This window comes from Phyllostomus discolor, chromosome 13 (assembly GCF_004126475.2).
Source record: "Phyllostomus discolor isolate MPI-MPIP mPhyDis1 chromosome 13, mPhyDis1.pri.v3, whole genome shotgun sequence".
In the NCBI taxonomy this organism is placed as follows: Eukaryota; Metazoa; Chordata; class Mammalia; order Chiroptera; family Phyllostomidae; genus Phyllostomus; species Phyllostomus discolor.
Genome location: NC_040915.2, coordinates 58422879 through 58444186, shown reverse-complemented (window position 1 = coordinate 58444186; position 21308 = coordinate 58422879). Strand labels below are relative to the sequence as shown.

The 21308-nt window shown below is 44.2% G+C and overlaps 1 protein-coding gene across 1 annotated transcript in view; it reads right to left on the bottom strand.

Annotated features, from left to right (window-relative positions):
- Positions 1-5220: 5220 nt before the first annotated feature.
- The window catches only part of SLC5A1 (solute carrier family 5 member 1), a 54584-nt gene continuing 38496 nt past the window's right edge, over positions 5221-21308 (bottom strand). The window contains exons 11-16 of the mRNA XM_028527985.2: positions 18413-18563; positions 16217-16385; positions 12932-13147; positions 10747-10852; positions 6986-7653; positions 5221-6769 (exon numbers count right to left, since the gene is read on the bottom strand). Of these exons, the coding sequence (XP_028383786.2) occupies positions 7436-7653; positions 10747-10852; positions 12932-13147; positions 16217-16385; positions 18413-18563 (860 nt within the window). The 3' untranslated portion in view covers positions 5221-6769; positions 6986-7435. The remainder of the gene's footprint in view (positions 6770-6985; positions 7654-10746; positions 10853-12931; positions 13148-16216; positions 16386-18412; positions 18564-21308) is intronic.

Below are 21308 nucleotides of genomic sequence, written 5' to 3'. Positions count from 1 at the left end.
ATTTCTATATCTTCTTAATGAATTGACCCCTTTGTATTATATAATTACCTTCTTTGCTTCTTGTTACAGTTTTTGACTTAAAGTCTATTTATCTCATACCAGTATAGCTACCCTGCTCTCTTTTGGTTCCAATCTGCATGGAATATATTTTTCCATCCCTTCACTTTCAGCCTATATGTGTCCTTGAAGCCAAAGGGAATCTCTTGTAGGCAACATAGTAGCTGGGTCTTGTATTTTTATCCATTCAGCCACTCTATGCCTTTTAATCAGAGGCATAGAGTCGCTAAATGGATTTTTAAAAACAGAGGTTATAAATTTAACGTAAATTTAATCCATTTACATTAAAAGTGAAAACTACAGGCACACTGGCAACTGTGAGAGCCCTGGCTGCCAGTGTGTTCTACCATGGCCACAGTTGCCACAAAGGGAAACCCAGTGCCAGGAGTCAGGCTGGGGCCCCCTGCTGCACAGCTGCAAGGGCTAGCAGCAGGTGAGCCCTGTGGTGCAGGCCAGAGACAGAACACAGGGCCAGGGCCAGCCCTGGATTTTCTTCCTTTTACTGTCATGTCTGGCAGGTCTCTAGATGGGATAAAACCAAAAGAAGCTCCTTTATGCAGTGCTCCAAAGACTGAGGAAGCTGGTCACTCTCCCCACTCTCCCATCCCCTGGAAGCGAGCTCTACTGCTCTCCCATCTTTTTTTGTGCAGTTACTCTCAGGTTTTATGTTCCACTCTGTGGCTGGTGTTTTAAGTGGACTCCAGAGATCTCCCAGAGCTTTTTTGCTCATGGATAGCTATCTAACTATTGATCCTTGTGAGGGGACTGGACGTTAGGTTCTCCTATCCCACCATCTTGATGATGTCACTTTTTCCCTCTTCTGTTTATTTTTCTTCATTCTTTTTTCTTTTCCTAAGATGTGACAATGTCAATTGTCCTGTATTTGAGTTCACTGATTCTGTCTTCTGCCCACTCAAATTTATTGTTGAACCTCTCTGGTGAACTTTCCACTTTGGCTATTGTGCTTTGCAGCTCCAGAATTTTCATTCAGCCTCTTTTTATAATTTTTATAGCTTAATTGATATTCTCATTTTGTTTATACATTGTTTTCATTATTTCCCTTAGCTTTTGTCTATGTTTTCCTTGGGCTCTTAGAATATATTTAAAGTGGTTGTTTTAAAGTTTAAATTTATAATTCCAATGTAAGGACTTCCCCAGAGACAGTTTCTGTCCATTTATTTTTTTCCCTTGAATGGGTTATAATTTCCTGTTTCTTTGTATGTCTTGGGATATTTTTTACAAAAAGTGGACACTTGACTATTATATTGTGATAACTCTGTAAGTCAGATCCTCCCCTTTCCCTGCATTTTTCTCTTTTATTGGTTGTTGAAGGCTATAGTAGTTCATTTATTCAGTGACTTTCTCAAACTACTATTGCAAAGACCATATTCTTTGCTGATATAGTCACAGGGAACTCTGTTTTATAGCCTGTGTCCCCCTGTTCCTCAGATACTTTTTAACAAAAAATTTTATTGATTTAGAGAGAGAGGAAGGAGAAGAAAGAGAGAGAAACATCAATGTATTGTTCCACTTATTTGTGCATTCATTGGTTGCTTCTTGTATGTGCCCCAACCAGGGACCCAACCTACAATCTTAGCATATCGGGATGATGCCCCAACTAACTGAGCTACCCAGCCAGGGCCTCAGATACTGTTTTGATAGTGGTCCCCTCAAATGCCAGAGGCTCTCCCGGTCTTTGCAAACTGACCCTGTTCTGGGACTCTCCTTCAACTCCTAGCCAGCCTTGCACTGAGCCTAGGGATCAGACCAAGAGGAAAGCTTAAGGTCTTCTCAGGTGTTTTCTGAGCACGTATCTTGCACATGACTTTCTAGATGCCTCAGTATATATGGTTGCTTGTGGCTGTCCTTATTTCCCAAAGACATCTTCCCAGATTTTGCCTCAGACAGTCTATTCTTGTATGTTTTCACTGTAATCTTTTACTTCAGGTGTCTAAGGTTTGCTAGTTTGGCTTTCAGTGTCTTCAAGCTCTCCCAGTCTGAGTTCACAGTTCGGTGAAACAGACAGGAGCACTTTGTGTCAGTTACCCATGTACCCTCCAGACTGGTTAGAATAGGGGTACATGATAGCTTGTGAATATGATCTGCTCTGCTCCTCCTAGAATCAGGACAATGGTCCCACACTGGGAACACAGGCTGTCCCTGCATTTAGGACTGCTGACACTTCATGACTGCTGCTGCTTTAAGATGACCACCATGCAAGGGAGAGGGTGACAATCACTGTTTTGGTGAGAGGCATCATTCTGTAGTGACTTTTTCTTGATTTGGCAATTTGGTTGGTTGCTATCAACTTTTGACTGATGTCTGAACTTCTCACAAAATCAGTGCTGACAGTGTCTGACAGGGGATGATAGCCTGGAGTTTTCCACTCCACCATTTGCCTGATGTCACTATTTTTATGGTGTTCTCCTGATTTTCTTTGAAGATTTTTTATATATTTTGTCCATCTTTTTTTCCTAATGATTTTCTTATTTTTCTTGTTGATTCACAGAAATCCTTTGAACACTGAAGTTACCGATTGCTTACTATTCTTTGTGTCACCCCTCCTCTCATGTCCTGCCTACTCTTTGTCTGGAGCCCCAGTGAGATGGGTGTTGGACTTCTTGGGTCACATCTTTTGAGTCTTATTTCACAGTTTCCATCACTTCACCTCTTCAAAGTACGTTTTAGGATAATTGCTGGGATCCATATTTCCATCCACTAAGTTCTATCCTTTCTGCTATTTATCCCATCATTCAAGTATCTTATTTTAATAAGTTAAAATTTCCTTGTAACATCTTTTGGCACACAGTAGAGTGTTTTAGAACCCTGGAGTCAGGAGCTGAAGCTCTCCTGTGCTCCTGAAGGCCCACTTTGAGCAAAACCACCAACTTCCCTGAACCTTCATTTTCATCTGAAACCAGAATAGGAGAGCTTGACTCACAGATTCAAATGTGATTAACTTTATAACATTTCTTAATCTTAATAAGTAGGTGCTCATAGATGTTGATCTCCCACTTGTCCACACTCCACCTTGTTAAAGGTCTTCAGAATTGAAGGAGAAATGGTATATCATTTTTGGAAGGCTGCCATGGGAAATTACATGACAGAGAGGAGAGACTGTCAACCTTTAGCCCATAAACACTAAGGTCTTTATCTCAGGTAAAACCCCGAATCTTTCTCTGAACCTTGATTTCTTCCACGTGTAATGCAGACTTCGTGGAACTGCTATAAAGATTCAGCGAGGTCCTGTAACATTACCTAAAAGGCCTGGCCCAGAGAAGATGCCTGATAAATGTTAGTGCTTTGTCTTTCCTTGTCCCACCCCATCTGCAAAAATTCCACCTGTGCAAATGACTTTAGGGCCAGTAGATATATGATACATGATAAGTGCCAAACATAAAATAAAATAAAATGCAAGCTGGCAAAGTGTCAGGCCTTGAACATCTAGGTGGGGTGAGGTCAGAACTCAGCAGATAGGCCCAGAAGGTCAGCAGGATGGGGTTTTTCTGTATTTTGGCATTGTGATGTGGCTTAGACATACCTACATACCTTTGGCTTCAGAAAAGACTTTTGGTCCTGAGCCATCACTAAAAATCTCAAAATGGGGCCTAGCAAAGAGGTTCCTCCAGTTCTACTTGCCTTGGTAATGAAATGAAGCCTATTTGGAAATAATTCTAGCTAGTTGTTTCCCAAGTGCTCCCCCACCCAACCAGAAGCATCAAAATGGCCTGGGAACTTGTTAGAAATGCAAATTCTCAGGCCCTACTCCAGACCTACTGATTCAAAAACTCTGAGGGTGAATTCCAACCACCTGTGTTTTAATGGAGCTACAGTATGCAAATCACTGCTCTAAGCCCTTTAATTCTGAAATGTGTGTCCATATGCTGCCAGCACTCATGTGTAAAGAAGGTCCCTTTATCAGGTGACATGTGCCACCAGTTCTCCAAACATGGGATGAATTGCATCAGTCCACCTGTTCTTTGGGTTGCTCTTAAGACTACAAAAACTGGCTGGGTCAGGGATGCAATGTGGGGCAGTCAGACTGAACAACACTCACCTGCATCCTCCAGAACCAGTCCAACAATGCTGGCCAATGAACCTCACCTACCCCCTCCTAATCCCGCCCCCACAGACCCACCAATGTAATGGTGCATCATTCAAACAGTTTCATTTACCTAAATCCAACTTGAAAGTAGAAGGAGTTTTCTTGGAGACAGGAGTGATGTTAAGAAAACCCTTTTCCCTGGCTGGCATAGCTCAGTGGATTGAGCGCGGGCTGCGAACCAAAGTGTCGCAGGTTCAATTCCCAGTCAGGGCACATGCCTGGGTTGCAGGCCATGGCCCCCAGCAACCACACATTGATGTTTCTCTCTCTCGCTCTCTCTCTCTCGCTCTCTCTCTCTCTCTCTCTCTCTCTCTCTTTCTCCTCCCTTCCCTCTCTAAAAAGAAATAAATAAAATCTTAAAAAAAAAAACAACAACAACCTTTTCTTCGACTAAGCACATAGGTGCTTTTCTTCCAGGGTTTCTTTTGTGACACAGGACAGGTAAGTGGTGAGTGACTTCAGCACCAGCAAAGAGTGGGTGCTAGTGAGTTCCAGAGGTAGAAATTTCTCTAAGTAAACACCAGTGCCTGGCTCAGCTGCACAGAATATGTCAAAGGTCCCAGGACCAGCTTTACTTTGCAGGGTAGGAGATCTGTGTTTTCCTTTTGAGAGTCATCCATATTTAAAGAAGCTTGTTTTGCTTGATAGGGTATGATTTTTTTTCAGCTCTATAAACTGAGCATTAATAAGCAATCACTCTGCCCCATAACACCCATCTTCCATTTGAAGAAAACAATAGCTCCTCCCTGCACCCTGAAATTGTTCTAGTACAGTTTATCACTTCCTGGTCCTTGGTTACCCACGTGGCTCAGTCTATTCTAACAGGATATTATACATTGAAGGTAGAGCTACTCACCTCATGTTAACTAGAGATTTTGAAATTGAAAGTATTTCCAAGCTTTCCTACATTTTTTTCATGTTACTCTATTCTATATTCTACTCTCAACTGTCTTGGTGCTTGCTTTCTAATCCATATATTATACCAACTAAAACTTACCACAGACATGTTCAGTATTTGTCTGGAATCTCTAGAGAACAGGAAACTTGGATGTTATCATTTTTAATGTTTATTTTTATCAAAGTACAAGAATACATTTTAATTATGGGACTAAATGCAGCTTAATATAACATCTGCATGTCACCTCTCATGTACATATCTCCCATTCCCTTGCCCAAGTGACCTCGTCACAGCCAGAGGAGGCAGGGAAATACTATGAGCTCCAAGGTTCCCATTTTTCAAACAGAAAAACACACAGTTGAGACAACATAATTTACCACAATATACACAATGAATCATTGGCAAAGACAGACACAGAATCCAGGACAAACTTGATACTTTGTGCCCACTCCACACATCAGCATCAACCCTGTCCTCTCAAAACTCAAAAATACCACAAGCTCCACACAAAACTGAATGCCCTGAGAAATGCTAGCCACCTGAAATTCTCTACTTTTCCGTCTTCTCTCCCTAGCTTAAGGGGAATGTAAGGGCACCTCAAACAGACATCTCTGGGTTTCCTTCCGTGAGAACAAGTGACTCCTTCACCTGCTGAACCATTTTTACGTGCAGGCACCACTCTCAGTTCCGCAGAGCCTCAGACCCCGCCCTTTCTAAGCTAGCCTGAAGTCAGTCAACACAGCCATCCTGAGAGTTTCTTCACTTTAATGAGATTATATTACAATACGATTAAGGTTTCACAGGTAGACTTGAAAGAATGCTAGTTAGCTTGTTAAATTTAAAATATTTCTCTCTAGGAAACAAACAAATTCAACAAGAAATACACTCCCCTCAGCTAAAACTGTTGAGCACTAACCACATGGAACAGAGACCATGAACCCTGACCTTGGTCAGGGGATGGTCACCAATTGGACAACTGAAAAGAGTAGGGTCAGTGGCCATGTGCACTCATGTGGAGGAGGATCTCAGGCTAGTTGTTTCAATATTTCAGGACAGCTGCTTTGCAATGTCAGATGCCCCAAGAGGCATGTTTGCACCATGATGTGACACAGAGTCGGCTTCTGAGCCCGTGTGTCCGCATCCACACCGGGAGGAAGAATGGCCTCTGGGAAGTACATGACAGTCACCAGGGTGAGTGCTTTGTGCAGTCACAAAAGAAGTTAACCGAAAATAAAGTGTGTTTATAAATAATGCCCATACTCTTCACCAATATCGCTGAGTGGCGTAAACGTTCCAGGCACAGCAAATGCCACCATGAGTGAGATCTCCAACATGAGGAACCCCCAGGGGACACTTTCAAGAAGCTCAGCAAATCCAGATTATCTTTTCCCCCACACTGGCCTTGGAATTTGTTGACAGTTTGCTCAGTGTCATTGTTCTTGACCAATTAACCACTTTTGAAAGACTGCCTTGTAGCTGGTGTGTTGTCTTTTCTCTGACCTTCCAAAATGACCAAAAAAAAAGCCTCTTATAATAACAATATTTCCATTTGGCTTTTTGTTGCTTTGGAGTAAATACTACTCTCAGGCCCCTGTTCTCTCCTTCAAACAGCAAACACCAGCGAGGGACCCCATCTAGCTCCCACCCTTAGCTTCAAAGGGTTTATCAGTATAACAGGTTGATTTTTCTTGTGCCAAAAAAAATTTGAGCTCTGGCTGGTGTGGCTCAGTGGATTCAGTGCAGGACTATGAACCAAGGGGTGTACAGTTTGATTCCCAGTCAGGGCACATGCCTGGGTTCCGGGCCAGGTCCCCAGCATGGGGCGTGCAAGAGGCAACCACACATAGATGTTTTTCTCCCTTTCTTTGTCCTTGCTTTCCCCTCTCTCTAAAAATAAATAAATAAAATCTTTTTAAAAATGTGACAGGGATATGATAAGGAGTAAAATTTTTCTCTAAAAAAAAATTGAGGAGGATCAGATAGGGCAAGTGGCAGGAACCAAGTGGGCTACAGCTCTGAAAAAATGACATTCAAGGATCACAAACAATGTTGATGTGCTGAGTCTGCCTGAGACAGATGTACATCAGACGTGCCGGGACTTCTGTTCCTTAGTCTGCTCCTTCATGAATGAGTGGACTTTTCTTCTGCGGCTCTGATACGTATACCTGACTATGTCACACTGGCCTCAAACACATAAGTTAACAACAAATTAATCACTTTTATCCAGTTATCTTCCAATTATACATGTGTACATTTGTCAACTGATCAAAATTTACAACTGGCTGGTTTCCCTTCACTACCACAGAAAGGGACGAAAGGGAGGCAAAACAAATGGTCCAGCCTTTAGGGGAGCAGTCTACAGCAAAAGGCAGGACTCAGGCAAAATACGCGTGGCAGAAGACAGCCACGGCCAGCAGGATGACGCCGTTGATGTTCACGACCGTCCTCCACAAAGGCTTCTCGGAGGTGTCCGTCATCATCACCTTCATGGCTGCCTCCTCTTCCTTGGTCATCTTGGGGCCCTTCTGCTGGTCAAGGCCACAGAACAGGTCATAGGCCTTCCTGCAGCATCCTTTCTTCTTCTCAGGATATTCTGCATTGGGGAAAAGGAAAAAAAGAACTGTTGGATACAGAAGTGGGAAGAACTAGAAAAAGTTTCCCGGGGGTCAGAGGATGTTGTATCATGGAACAGCCGCCATCCTGCTGATACTTCCCGATTTTCTTTAGTCACAGGAATGGACGTGGTAGAAAATGTCTGAGTCAACTAGTTAATTACAAGATGGTGTTAATAGATGGACTCTACATCCCCATGATCAGCTGGCATACATTTCATCTCTACCACACCAAATGCAAACATGTTTTGATTTAGAACCATTAGAAACAAACAGGGAATGGCAGTTTACGGCAGACTGATGTTAACAATGGGCCGGGTGCCGTAACACCTCTGAACATAACTGTTTGCTACATCACTGAGAAGCAATGAGAATTCCATGACTCCGGAGTTCATGGGTTACACCTGGAAATTCCAGGGCTTTGCAACAGGTCCACCACGTAGTAAGAATCAGTCTGAACAGGGCAGCAGTGATGACACTTCCAGGGCTTCAGAGCTGATGCTGCATATCAACACTGCTGAATCAAATCAACCAACTGGCCTGCCACTCAGAGGGGATGCCCACCAAGGGGACTGATTCTCTCCCCTGCCCAGGTGTAGTCTTGGAGCTAGACAGACCAGAGCTGGAACACCAGGTCTGTAACTCACCAGATACGCAATGAAGCCCACTGTATTTTCAGCCCCACAGTAAGGATCACTGCTCTCCACTCTCCCATTTTTATGGCCCAGAATTTTAGAACTGGAAAGAACCTTTGTAGTGATCAAGCACATACGTGTGTCAGAACTGGGACAAAAACCCAGTTTAATGACCTTGTTAATTCACCTCTCATTCTCTGTATCTGTAAAACTGAATAAATAATGCCTTCTTCATTATGCCATTGAATGAGAAACCACCCAGTACAAAGTAGGTGTCAAGAAGTGTTAGCCTCCTTGTAGTCTCTTTTCACTCTCACACACATAAGAGATAGACAAGCCTCCTTGCACCCCTGTACTTTGATCTACTTCACCAAAATAGGACAATGGCAAAGGCTCACTGACCAGCCCAAGTGAGAAACTCATGCTTATTTGGGCCATTGAAAAGTTGGATCGGCACTGGCCGAGTAGCTCAGCTGGTTAGAGCATCCTCTGAATGCACCTAGGTTTCAGGTATGACGCCTAGTCAGGGCACATACAGGAAGCAAGCAATGGATACACAGATATATGGGACAACAAGCCAATCTCTCCCTCCCTCCCTCTCTTTCTCTAAAACTCAATTTAAAAAAAAATTAAAGTTGTGTAGCTTTAAGGGAGTCTCTACAACTCATTTACTCATCTTTAAAATTAGAAGAATTATATCTGCATTATCTGCTGTAAAAGTATGATGTGGCACCAGAATTAAATGCTACACTACAGTATTCATAATTCAAATACATTATAACTGTATCGTTATCTGCCATGAGGATGGCGGTTGTGGTGACAATGCTATGGAGGTGAATTCTCATACTGCTGTTTCTTGGAGAATGGTGAGGGCGACACCCATTGTCTGTGAAAGCCCTCTAGAAATCTTAATTGATTGTACTTTAAGGGAAGTGTGGTCACTGTGATTTCACCATGAGTTCATCCAGAAACAACAGAATTCAAGTACCGCCATGAACCTCAGGAGTCACCAAACCAATTCTCTAGCCAGTGGGGCAGTCCCTTCTAGGCATCCCTGACAGATGCACATTGCTGCTCACCTCTTTCCAAACAAACTCAGAAAACTTTTACTTAGCTGCAAATATAATGCTACAAGTATAGCCAATTCCATTGTGGAATATTATTTCCTTCAGTGTTTTCAACAGTGCTATAAGCTATTGTTCACAATACTTTTATGTGATGAGCCTGAGCTTTAGAAAAATGAAATGATGTGCCCAGGGTAGTAGGTAGAGAAGTTAGGAGTCAATCTAAATTCTTCCTGAATCCAAATCCCACACTCTGTCTCTATGCCATCCTGCCTCTTTACTTTGAGTTAAAATGGGATGAGTCCTATCCAACCAAGTCTTAACTCTGGTGCAAACAACAAACAAACAAAAAAAAACCCTAATCTCTTCTTCCACATTAAAACATTCAAAATACTCCTCCTGCATGTCCCTTTAAAATCTATGATATTCTCACTCCATGTGGGGACATTTCTGGAGGTGGAAGAAGTGGGGGGCATGTTCATTCTGGCCTGCTCCAGGGGAGCAGGCAGGTGCTGCCTTTTTCAGTACCAGGGTCAGCTGCCTATGACTCCAGGCAAAGGCTCTCCATTCCAGAGCATCAATTTACATGTTTAAAATGAGGTGATAAGAACAAATAGCCTCAGGGCCCTTTCCAAAACTAGGATTCTGTGATATTCCTGATGGCCAGATTCAGAATTTGTCCTGCTGTATCTGTGCTCCCTTCAGACGGGGTGATGAGACCTTCTACCTCGCACCAGGTAAAGAACACACGACCTTGAGCTGCCACATCACCATACACCACACATCTCCACCACCATCTCCATGCAGAAAAGAAAAGTTGCAACACAGCAGCTGAGGAAAGCATGTGTCTATGATCAGGATGAATCTCTGAGCACCGACTAGGAATATCTCACTGGACTTCCAGAGAAATTTTGTTTTCCAAAACTGATGTGGCAAGCCAGTAAGACATAAGATCCCTGAGCCTCTAGCCCACCCCCTGATGTCATCAGGACTAGCCACAGCTTTGATTCCATCTGCTTTCAGTTCACAGGCTGTGTCAGAAGAGCTCTGACTCTTCTCTTGTCCCTGGCCATGCCCCAAATCAAGTCACGGTGGCAAATTCCTCACCCACCCTTAATCACGGAGCACTGTAAACTATGAGAGGTGAGGGGGCAGGAATGATTCTGTACCTCCCTTCTGCCCTTGACCAAACTTCAGAGTGAATACCCCAAAACCCATTTGTTCATCTCACACACACCCCACCCGGCTCCCTGCTCTCCTGGGACAGAGATCCGAGCTTTGATAAAGGCATTTAGTGAGGGCTTCAGTAAAATGGTCTTGCTGATGTAGGAGTAACTTTTTAGGGCTTGAGAATAGCCTCTGAATCATGAGTCACCTATTTCAAGAGTCTCCTCTGGGGCTTCTTGGACGCTTTCCTCTTCCGCATCCAGGTCAATACGCTCCTCTGTGCTGTTGCGTAGGGTCCAGCACAGGCGGTAGAGCTGCAGAGAAAGCAGAACAGGCTAGCAGAAAGTTCCAAACAGTATCTAGGGCCAAGAAGTTGGGAGAACAAAGAGATATATGTCAAGAAGGAAAAAGGAGCCCTGGCTGGCATAGCTCAGTGGATTGAGCGCGGGCTGCGAACCAAAGTGTCGCAGGTTCAATTCCCAGGCAGGGTACATGCCTGGGTTGCAGGCCATGACCCCCAGCAACCACAACCGCACATTGATGTCCCTCTCTCTCTCTCTCCCTCTCTCTCTCTCTCTCTCTCTCTCTCTCTCTCTCTCTCTCTCTCTCTCTCTCTCCCTCCCTTCCCTCTCTGAAAATAAATAAATAAAAATAAAATTAAAATTAAAAAAGAAGGAAAAAGGAAAGTGGCCTCTCAGCACCAATAAGAACACACGTAACAATTTGGATCCATAACCTTATATCTAAATATGTCAGGAACTTCAATGTAAATCATACACATGTAAACACTCACCCATTTGCTTTATGCCTATTCGGAGGCCAAGGGGCTGCCTTGAGTACAGAAATGTTTTAAATGAATGAACTCTTGGCACATGTGCTAAATGAATTTGTTCTTTTTAGCACCAGTTCTGGGAAACAAGACACCCACCTGTCTAGACCAGCAGTGTAAGATGATGGTTTTGTGCTATGTGTTTATCACATTGTGGGGAGAGAATTTATAGAACTATGGGCCATTTACAATAGGAGAGAATTGGAGCTAAAAAGACATGAAATGAGAAACTTGAAGAAGTCTGAAAATCAGTGCATTGAGTTCATCCCAGCCACGCCCTCTTCCGTGACCACCTTGCTTCCTCTATAGCAAGAGGAAGCCTGAAGCCCAAATGTGCTTGAGGCTGCAACACTTCCAAAGGCAGAGACATCAGGAAGAATCACTACAACAGAAAGCTTGTGATAGATTCAGCAAGTAAACATGGTGGTCCTGCTGCTATAAAAGCAATTTTTCTTTGACATTAAGTTTGCTCACAGCTTTGAATGTTTGGCAATGAGGCTGAAGATCTCTTATGGATTTCTTGAGTCCCTGTATTTAGGTAGATGTAATGGGTTAACAAAACCCTTTGTCTTTCTCTATAGACAAATATAATTGGGTTAACTCTCTCTCTGTGTTCCTTGGAAACCTGAAAAAGGTAGAATACCATATATATTGGGTTACCAGAATGTATTGCTTGAAGTAAAAAAAAGAGAAGAAGCCCTGGCTGGCGTAGCTCAGTGGATTGAGCGCGGACTGGGAACCAAAGTGTCCCAGGTTCGATTCCCAGCCAGGGTACATTCATGGGTTGCAGGCCATAACCCCCAGCAATCACACATTGATGTTTCTCTCTCTCTCTCTCTCTCTCTCTCTCTCTCTCTCTTCCCCCTCCCTCCCTTCCCTCTCTAAAAAATTAATTAATTAATTAATTTTTAAAAAAAAAAGAGAAGAAGCCTCTAAGTGGTCATCTTCATCTGCACTAGGAGGGCTGTGAATATACCCTAAACCGAGAACGACATCTAGAGCCAAAGAAGAGTATTGCCATTTTTGAAGTCTTGAATCAATTCGACTTTAGTATTGTTTGAAATTTCTTGAATTCTATGAGTCACTATTTAGAGGTTTAATAGGGAAAGTTAAAGGGCAAATCATACTTCAGATTTCCCTGAGTGTGGTGATTTTTGTAACTAAGTATATCTCCTGCTGGGCCCCTTGGAAGTTCTGACCACAGAGCTGTCACAAGAGATATAAGTTCCTGTCTGGGACATGAGCTTCTAAGCCAGGGTAGCCCCTGTGCTGCCCATGTGATCTCACACCCTTGTACCTGAGCTGTCACTTGGGGAGCATGATTCAGAGACGAACCCTTGGACAGAAATGTACTTGAAGACTCCTGCTGAAGATGCATGACTGACACTGCCCAGTTGTCACCCTGAGCTTCCTATCCTGTATCCATCTACAGCACCCCACCAGCAAGTGCGGACTGTTTAGTCACATGAGTGTGCGACATCTAGTTGAGCAGAGGGTGACCAAGACGGGTGTGCAGCGTGCATGTGAGACAAGGGCAGGACAGGTCTCCCAAGCGGATACTCACGTGCTTGTCTTCGATGGGCTTGGTGAAGAGAGAGACGACCAAGATGATGATGACAGAAATGGCAAAGAGGATGATGGCGAAGTACAGGTAGTGCACGCCACAGATAATTGTGGGACAGTTGCTGGGTTGCATGCAGCTCCCGGTGCCATAAGCAAACTCGGTGATCATGCGGGACACCCCGATCAGAAATCCTATGACCAGTCCCCAAAAGGCTCCCTGTGGAAGAAAACCTGGGGTCACCAAATGCTGAACACATAAAACAGCTGTGCACTCCTGAGGGACAGAGGCAAAAGAATAAAGGGGAGAAAAATGACAGCCCCGGCCACATGAAGCCCACACACAGGAACAGCCGGGAGGGTTGTGTCAGGCCATGGGAGGGCATCATGTTGGTCGTGTTCCAGTGATGTGATTTCACCTGGGTCACAAGACAAGGATTCGGGACACAATGGGGTAAAGGGTCTAAGAACTGGTGAGGGTACCAACCCAAAGCCTTACTTCCAAAAATTCCCTTTTTAACTTTAAAAATAACTTGAATCTCTCTACCTGCAGCTAGTATTATCATCAGCCTCCAGATTTAGACACATTCAGATGTAAAGTAATTGTGAAATAATTTGTATTCCTCAAAGACATGGAAAAGACAATGGGTCTTTTGGGGACAGAGGAGAAAGGAACTTTTCCAACAGCCTCTTTTATGGATTCAAAGTCACTGTTTTTATTTTGAGACTTTTAGAAGAATTTTATTTTAAAATTCTATGTATTTTCACATTAAGTTTTGGGTTTGCATATTAAAAATATGGAAGCCTTTAAGAGACTATAAATATTGAGGGTGATTTTTTACGGGTTTTTTTTTTCAACCCATTCTTTCCTTCTCTCTCTCTCTCTTTCTTTCCTTCCTTATTTCTCTCTTTCTCTCTTTATCTTTCTTATCAGGCTTCACCTACAAGACCAGGCTGAACCTAGAAGCCGAATTTTAAAAGGACCATTGACAAACTAGGGTGAGCTCATAGAAGGGTGGCCAAAAAGAGCCTTTCTGATTTTGTCAAGTGTTGATCTGAGTAGCTCCTTTGTTAGCCATCGGTCCTCCCACACTTTATATTCCAAGTGCACTCAATGACCAGCTCTTCTTTAAACGTATTGTGTATATATCACTCCCAGATCTTCGCACAGGTCATTCCCTCTACCTAGGAGAGCAAGGCTCTTCCCTTCCTGGTAACCTTGTCCTAACCTGAATGTGCCCTCTGCTCCACAGACAGAACTGGGTGGGCACACCCCAGCCAGCACTGACCACACTGCTGCTGAACTACACAGTCACTTCTTAGCTTCCTCATCTGAACTGGGTGCTGGCCGAGAGAAGAAATCTCTCCCTTTGTGTTGCGAGTGCCTCACCCCATGTCTGGCATCAGGAAGTGTCTGCTAGATGAATGAATGAATGAACACGGAGAAAGGGAAAGATGCTTCCCACTTATCCTCCGTACATTTATTTGGTCATATAACTGATTTCCTGACTTGACTTTGTGTGAACAGTATCAATAAAACTTGCCAAAGCTTTCCTTCTTTTCTGGCAATTAGCCCCTTCCTGTTCCTTTAGTCCTCATTCTCAAGGGGTGCTTGAAAAATCTGGGAGCCTTTGACATTTTCCTCAAGACTTAGAGTCACCCCTCAGCACACACAGTGCCTGACCAGTCCTGAGAATCACTTTGCAGCCCCTGCGTGCTACCCTCTGGAGACTCTAGGTCAGGGTTTCTCACTCTCATCTCTGGACATTTGGGCGGGATAATTCGTTGTTGGGGTGGGGGGCTGTCTTGCATATTATAGAATGTTTACCAGTAACCCTGGGGTCCACCCACTAGATACCAATAATATTCTCCAAATCATAACAATCAAAAATGTTCCCAGACATTGCCATATGTTGTCCCCCGGGAGAGGGCAGAATGCCCTGTTGAGGACCTCTACAGTCTATCCCAATTCTTAGCCTTATTGTTTTGAAAGCCCTGGCCCATTGCTGAGTTGAATCTGCTCATGGCCCACTGCAATACTCAGCTAAGCTTCTAGCCTCATGTTCCTAACTTATATTTCACAAGTCTCCCAGTGAACCAGCCTCGGCCAGTCGCTACTGAAACTCATCCCTTTATGTGTTCATTTCTCTAACTCGCCAAGATCACTTTCAGGTTCAATTCTGATCTCCCAGGGGTCTTTATCTGTGCACCTGGCTTTGTGTAACAAGCAAATCTGGACTATCTTCCCAATAGCAAATGTCGAATGAAGAGAGACCCATGCCGTGATTTGGGCACCTCAAAGCTGGGTCACTCCAGTGAGGTATTTCCCTGGTGTGTATTTGTTTCTGTCCTACTGAGAGAAAGGGGTCATCTCCACCCAAACATAGGTCACCATTTACATTGTTTCAGACAATGCACTACACAGTCAGCATCCCCATGGCTTCCCAGCCCCACCCCCAGGCATGTAGACGGCTGGATACAGAGGCAGCTGAGCAACACCCCAATCAGAAGCCATATCCAAAGGAATCATTTCCACGGTGCTTCAGAACCTGCAAAGGCACCCCACTGGTGACCCAACCTCTTTAGCCTGGCTTTCACAGGGGCATTGCCTACTCTAAACTTAACCTGCCTCCCCAGCTGGGCCTCCCTTATCCACACACACTAACTCCCTCTCCATCCAGGTGAAATTCCTGCCAGTCTCTCACCCTCTGCCCTGTCCTCCCACCTCCACCTCCAAGTTCCAGTCAGTTCTGTTCTCTCTGCCTTGAATGCCCTCTCTTCCCTCTCAGTCTCAGCCCATGTTAATGTAGCCATTCTAGGAATCCCTCCATACTAATATTTTGTGCCACCTTTTACCCCTCGATTGTTATGCCGTTTTGCATATAAAGTGCTTGAGCACCCTCACTGGGCTCTGGGAAGCGCTGGCTGGAAAGCAGAGCTCACTGCAGAACCAGTGGAGGTGGCCTATGCCAGGACTTCCTCTGTAGCTGCTTACCAGGGGCTGCAAACTTCCCAGGGAGGGCCATGTCATTGGGGAAAAAATCACCAAGATTAGATGGAAAATGTACATCATTAGCTGGGAATGAGTTTGGAAACTGCAGAAAGGAGGAGAGAATGCGAACCCGTGAGAGTCCCATGGCCCTTGGAAGCATTCCCATACACACCCTCAGCAACACACCCATTCCACCCTGAGATCTCTGGAAAAATCCCTCCCACAAGAATAGGCAAGTCCAGGGGGGCATTTCCGAGCCAGAATGGGCCTTTCTGGCTACATGTGAATGATACTTACCGGCTCGGTGACTCTCTTGCAGAAAATAGCAAGCAGGAAGACAGCAGCGATGGGTGGTCCCAAGTAGCTCGTGATGGACTGCATGTAATCAAATAGCTGCCCGCTTTGCGCTGACTGCACAATGGGCACCCAGGCAATGCTGATGCCAATCAGCGCCAGAATGAACAATCTGAAACCAAAGCCCCCAAGAGTGTCAATAAATACACATAGCTGTATATCTAATACATAAATAACTAGCAAATATATATACATATAATGACCACAGCAAGGAAGCATAAGTAGCAAATTCATTCTTGAAGCTTTTTTTCTCCCATATTCTGCCTCCTTGGGAAAGGTATCTGTACCTATGACTAAGTGAAATGCACTTGACTTCCAATAGTGACCTAAACCAGCCACTACCATAAGAGAGGCCCACTCTGAGAAGCCGTACAGTATAGGAACACAGATGTGAACTTTGGGTCCAGACAGTCCTGGATTCAAATGTTTACTTTCTCTGTGTGACATAGGACACTTTGCTTTACCTCTCAGAGTCTCGGTTCCTCCATCTGTAACCCAGGAATGCTATAAATGAGCTTACAAGGTCGGAATAAGGATTAGCCGTAGTTAAACAAATAGTAGGGAAGTAGATTAGCAAGAAGTCACAGGAAAGACTATAATTATTATATTCTTGTCCTTCTCTTTCCCCTTCTCCTCCTTCTTCCTCATAATAAAGTGAAAATCATAAGCCAAGATGAGTTTCTAAAGGAACAGTCTAGAGAGAAAGGAACACTGCAGGTATTTCTCTCTCTCCTCTGACTGAGTTTCTTTCAAACCCTGAACAGATGGGGACGTCCCCTAGCAAGTCCTCTTACTGGTACTCTGGACTTCATTAGAAAGAAGACCGTGATTTCTTTGCCTCAATTACCTGAATTTAAGGCCAAAACAAGTCTGAAAATAAACTTCACAAAATACTGTTTTCACTCATATATTTCTTTCTCTGGAATGCTATTCCCGCCGCCCCCCACTTACCCAAACGCAGCCCAGCGTTGTGGACGCAGTTAAGAGTCTTCCTCACCCGGGAGCCTCCCCCAACTGCATGTCATGCTCACCGCTCACTTCTCTGAGCCCTTGACCGCTCTTACAGTCCCCACAGCAAAGTGTGGGATTATTTCACGTAAGTGTGAGTTTATCTAGGCAGGGACAAGCCGAGCCCCGGGGCAGCAGTCACCGGGCACACACAAAATTGTACGTCCCAACACAATCTCAGGGCCAAAGGTCTGGCTCTGAGCAAAACAACAAAATGGCTCTCTTCCCATGTTGCATCTCGAGCCTCATAAATAACAGAAAAAGCCAGTAAACTCTTTTCTAAGGAAAAATTAGTCAGGGTAATGGTGCTGCGTCTTGTGAAACAGAGTTAGCAGACTCTCACCTTGTCACCTGAGAGTGACCTGTCAGTTTTCCTTTCTTTGCTTTGTCCTAATCTTGGTCATGAGAACAATGAGGAGCCCTTACCCTCCCTGCACTCACTGGGGACCTTCCCCTGGACTGACTTCCCAGGGACTTGTTCCACCTGCCCTACCGCCCTATGGAGAGACGTAGCGGAGCTCCTGCTAGTCCTCTGTTCAGACCATCTGATTACGGATAATCGCGATAATGAGCACACCTGACCCATGTGCCTGCTTACTGCTTTCCATATCCTGTCATGTCCATCAGTCCATTGATAATAATGAAAGTGCTCGTAGCCCTGTGCTTTAGATTTTACAGAGCGTGTTCCCAAGCTCAGTATCACTCAACCTGCACAGTGGCCTTGCACAATGTTGCTGCAAAGGATCAAGTTACTGGAGGCATCTGGGCCTCAAAGATGGCCAGTAAGGAGAGCTTCAGTGTGGAGGGCTGAGGGGGACAGCATGAGGCAGTATACAGAACCCCAGACAAGGAGTCGGTTGGGATTCCATTCATGGCCCTGCCATTGTCCCAGCTGCCTAGATTTAGGCAGGATGACCCTCATTTTCCTCATTGATAACTTAAGGGTTAGATTAAATGATTTCTGATGTCACTTCTCTCTCCAGAGGGGCATTGTTTGATGATCTCCAATTTAAAGTTGACACCACTGGAAGCCAAATATATTAGTCGCAGAGGTTACGCCCATTCTTCCCAACCATCTCCCAGTCTTCTCTAGCTTGATGGAACCTCTGTAGTTATTCAGGCTGCATTTACCTTCCTGCAATCATAAGCTCTTTCTCCGATGCTTTCTTCCGAATCTTGGTGTAGAGGTCCATGGTGAAGAGGGTGCTGGCGCTGTTGAAGATGGAGGTCAGGGAGCTCATGAGGGAAGCCAACATGACTGACAGCATCAGGCCTCGCAGCCCTGGAGGAGAAGGAGGTAATGAGTGGTACACACAGCACTTCAGCTCTTTTGTACTGGAACATGTGAGGAACTTGATGTTTGTTTGCCCTCTGAAACCATGCCATGGTTGGTCTTTCATTGATCTCTCCAGAAAGACTAGACATTTTAAAGAATGAATTGTGGCTTTGCATTATATTGTAAACCCCCAGCAGTCAACAAAGACGTAGGGACAAAAGATATATGAGGTTAACACCTTGCAGTAGGATGATGATGGTGGTGATGGTGTGTGTGTGTGTGTGTGTGTGTGTGTTTCCACCTAAGGGCACTTTTATAAGATCTCTCACCCAAAAGATTCATAATATAGCATAAATGTTTAAACTATGATTCAAGAAAGTGAAAAGACAATCATAGAATGGATGAAAATATTTGCAAATCATATACCTAATATGGACCTAGTGTACAGAATATATATAAAACTCCTACAACTCAATGATAAAAAGACAATTCATTTTTCAAATAGCCAAAGAATCTGAATAGACATTTCTCCAAAAAAAAGATGAACAAGTAGTTAATAATCACATGAAAAAATACTCAATATTAGGGAAATTTAAGTCAAAACCACAATGAGATACTCCTTCACACCTACTAGGGTGACTATAAGAATTTTTAAAAAGACAGACAATAACAAGTGTGGGTGGGTATGTGGAGAAATAGAAATCCTCATACATTGTTGGCAGTAATGTAAAATGGTACAGCCACTGTGGGAGGCAGTCTTGCAGTTCCTCAAATAGTTGAACACCAAGTAACCATATGACCCATCAACTCCACTCCTAGGTATCTACCCAAGAGAAATGAAAGCATGTGTCCACACAAAAATGGGTACATGAATGTTCATACCAGTATTATTTATAATAGCTAAAAAGTGGAAAAACACAATGTCCATCCACTGATAAATGGATAAACAAAATGTAGAATATCCATGCAGTGGAATCTTATTCATCAATAGAGAGGAATGAAGTCCTGATACATGCTACAGCCTGGACAAGCCCTGAAAACATCATGCTATGTGGAAGAAGCCAGACACAAAAGAATACTGTATGATCCCATTTCTATGAAGTCTCCAGAGTAAGCAAATCCACAGGGACAGAGAGGAGATTAGTGGTTGCCAAGGGCTAGGGGGCTGGGGTGAAGTATGGAGTGATGGCCAAGGGATATGGGATTTCTGTGGAGGGAGAAAAAAAATATTTTTTAATTGATTAGGGTGATGGTTGCTGAACTCTGTGAATATAATGCTAAAAACCATTCACTGTCTACCCTGAGAAAATCGTATGGAGTGAGAACTATAGCTCAGTAACGTCATCTGGAGAAAGAAAAGACAAGGCTCTGTGTCCAACTGACCCAGGAGTCAAGCCAACCGTGGGCCTCATTTCTCAGTGGGGTCATGGGGTGTGATATTATACCTGCCCAAATCAGAATAAGGAATTGCCATTTTCAAAATTTTCCCAGTCGTGAAAAGCAAGGTTGGCTGTAAGCTCTACCACTCTTTTCACACCAAGGAGAGCACAGGGTTGTCCCGATGAGGCTGGAAGGCCAGGCCAGCCTGAGAGCCCACCACTGAGAGGACAGCCTCAGAATTCAAAGTAAACTTAGGGCTCACTCAGGCCTTCCATCTCTCTGCTACATGAATCCCTGCCACATTCTCTCTGCCCAAACCCTCCATCAACGGGAAACCCACTGCCCCACAGGAAGTCTGCTCCCTCCTGGGCAGTCCTGACCTGTCTGATAACTGCATTCCAAGAGCCTCAGACACAGCCCTGCGGCCAGTCCTCTCTGTCATGTACGACGCCCTCAGGCAACATGTGCAGAGCTGCAGTCCCCACCCACAGTCTGTCTGCTGACCTAAAGAGCCAGCAGAAACCCTGCACAGAGGCCAGGGTAATCCAAGCCGGAACTTGGAACTCTAAAAGAGTCATGTGACTCATACTAATTGACACTTTAATTAATAAGCAGCCCAACTAAGAGGAATAGTTAACTATTACCCCCATGTTTATAGAATTTGAATCTAAATGGTTTGCCCAAGGTCATGCATCCAGTCTGTGGTTTAAAAAAAAAAATTTTAAGACCATCCCAAATTCCTCAATTTCAGCCTTGAGCAGAGTTACACAAGCCAGGCCCTGAGTTTCTGTGTGGCTTGGAAAAGCCACTTTCCCGCTGTGGACCTCGGTTTCCCCAACTGTAAAATGAAGAACTTTGATTAGGTGATCTCTATGTGTTCTTTCAGTAATAAAATTTTATAGAAGTCTACTCTGAATTTTCCTAATCAATACCTATGTTTTTTTTTAATTTCCTGAGACCCCCTACCCTAACTAAATTTGCATCTCTTGAGCCAGAATTTGATTTCTCTTCCATTTAAAAGGTGAAAAGTAACCCCACAGGTCTACCCCAAAACTCTACCTAATCTGGACTCTATGTCCTCCGTCTTCTGGGATAATGCGTTCTCCACAGTGAGAAGCTCCTTTGTATCCCATCCAGCGACTGCCTCGAACGTCCTCATTCTAGAGCCAAAACCACCCCCTGCCCCTCTCTCCAGGGTTTTCCTTGGAACAGTGTAGAAGTCAGTTCACCCTCCAGGTAAACCTCCACTTAGTTCAAGCCATCACATTAGTGTCTGCGGGAAAGCTTCAAAAGACCTTCCAAACGAGCACAGAAAAGCTGTGTTTATCCCTAACACGTTTGCAAATCACCTCTTTTCCAAGCCTGACTGAT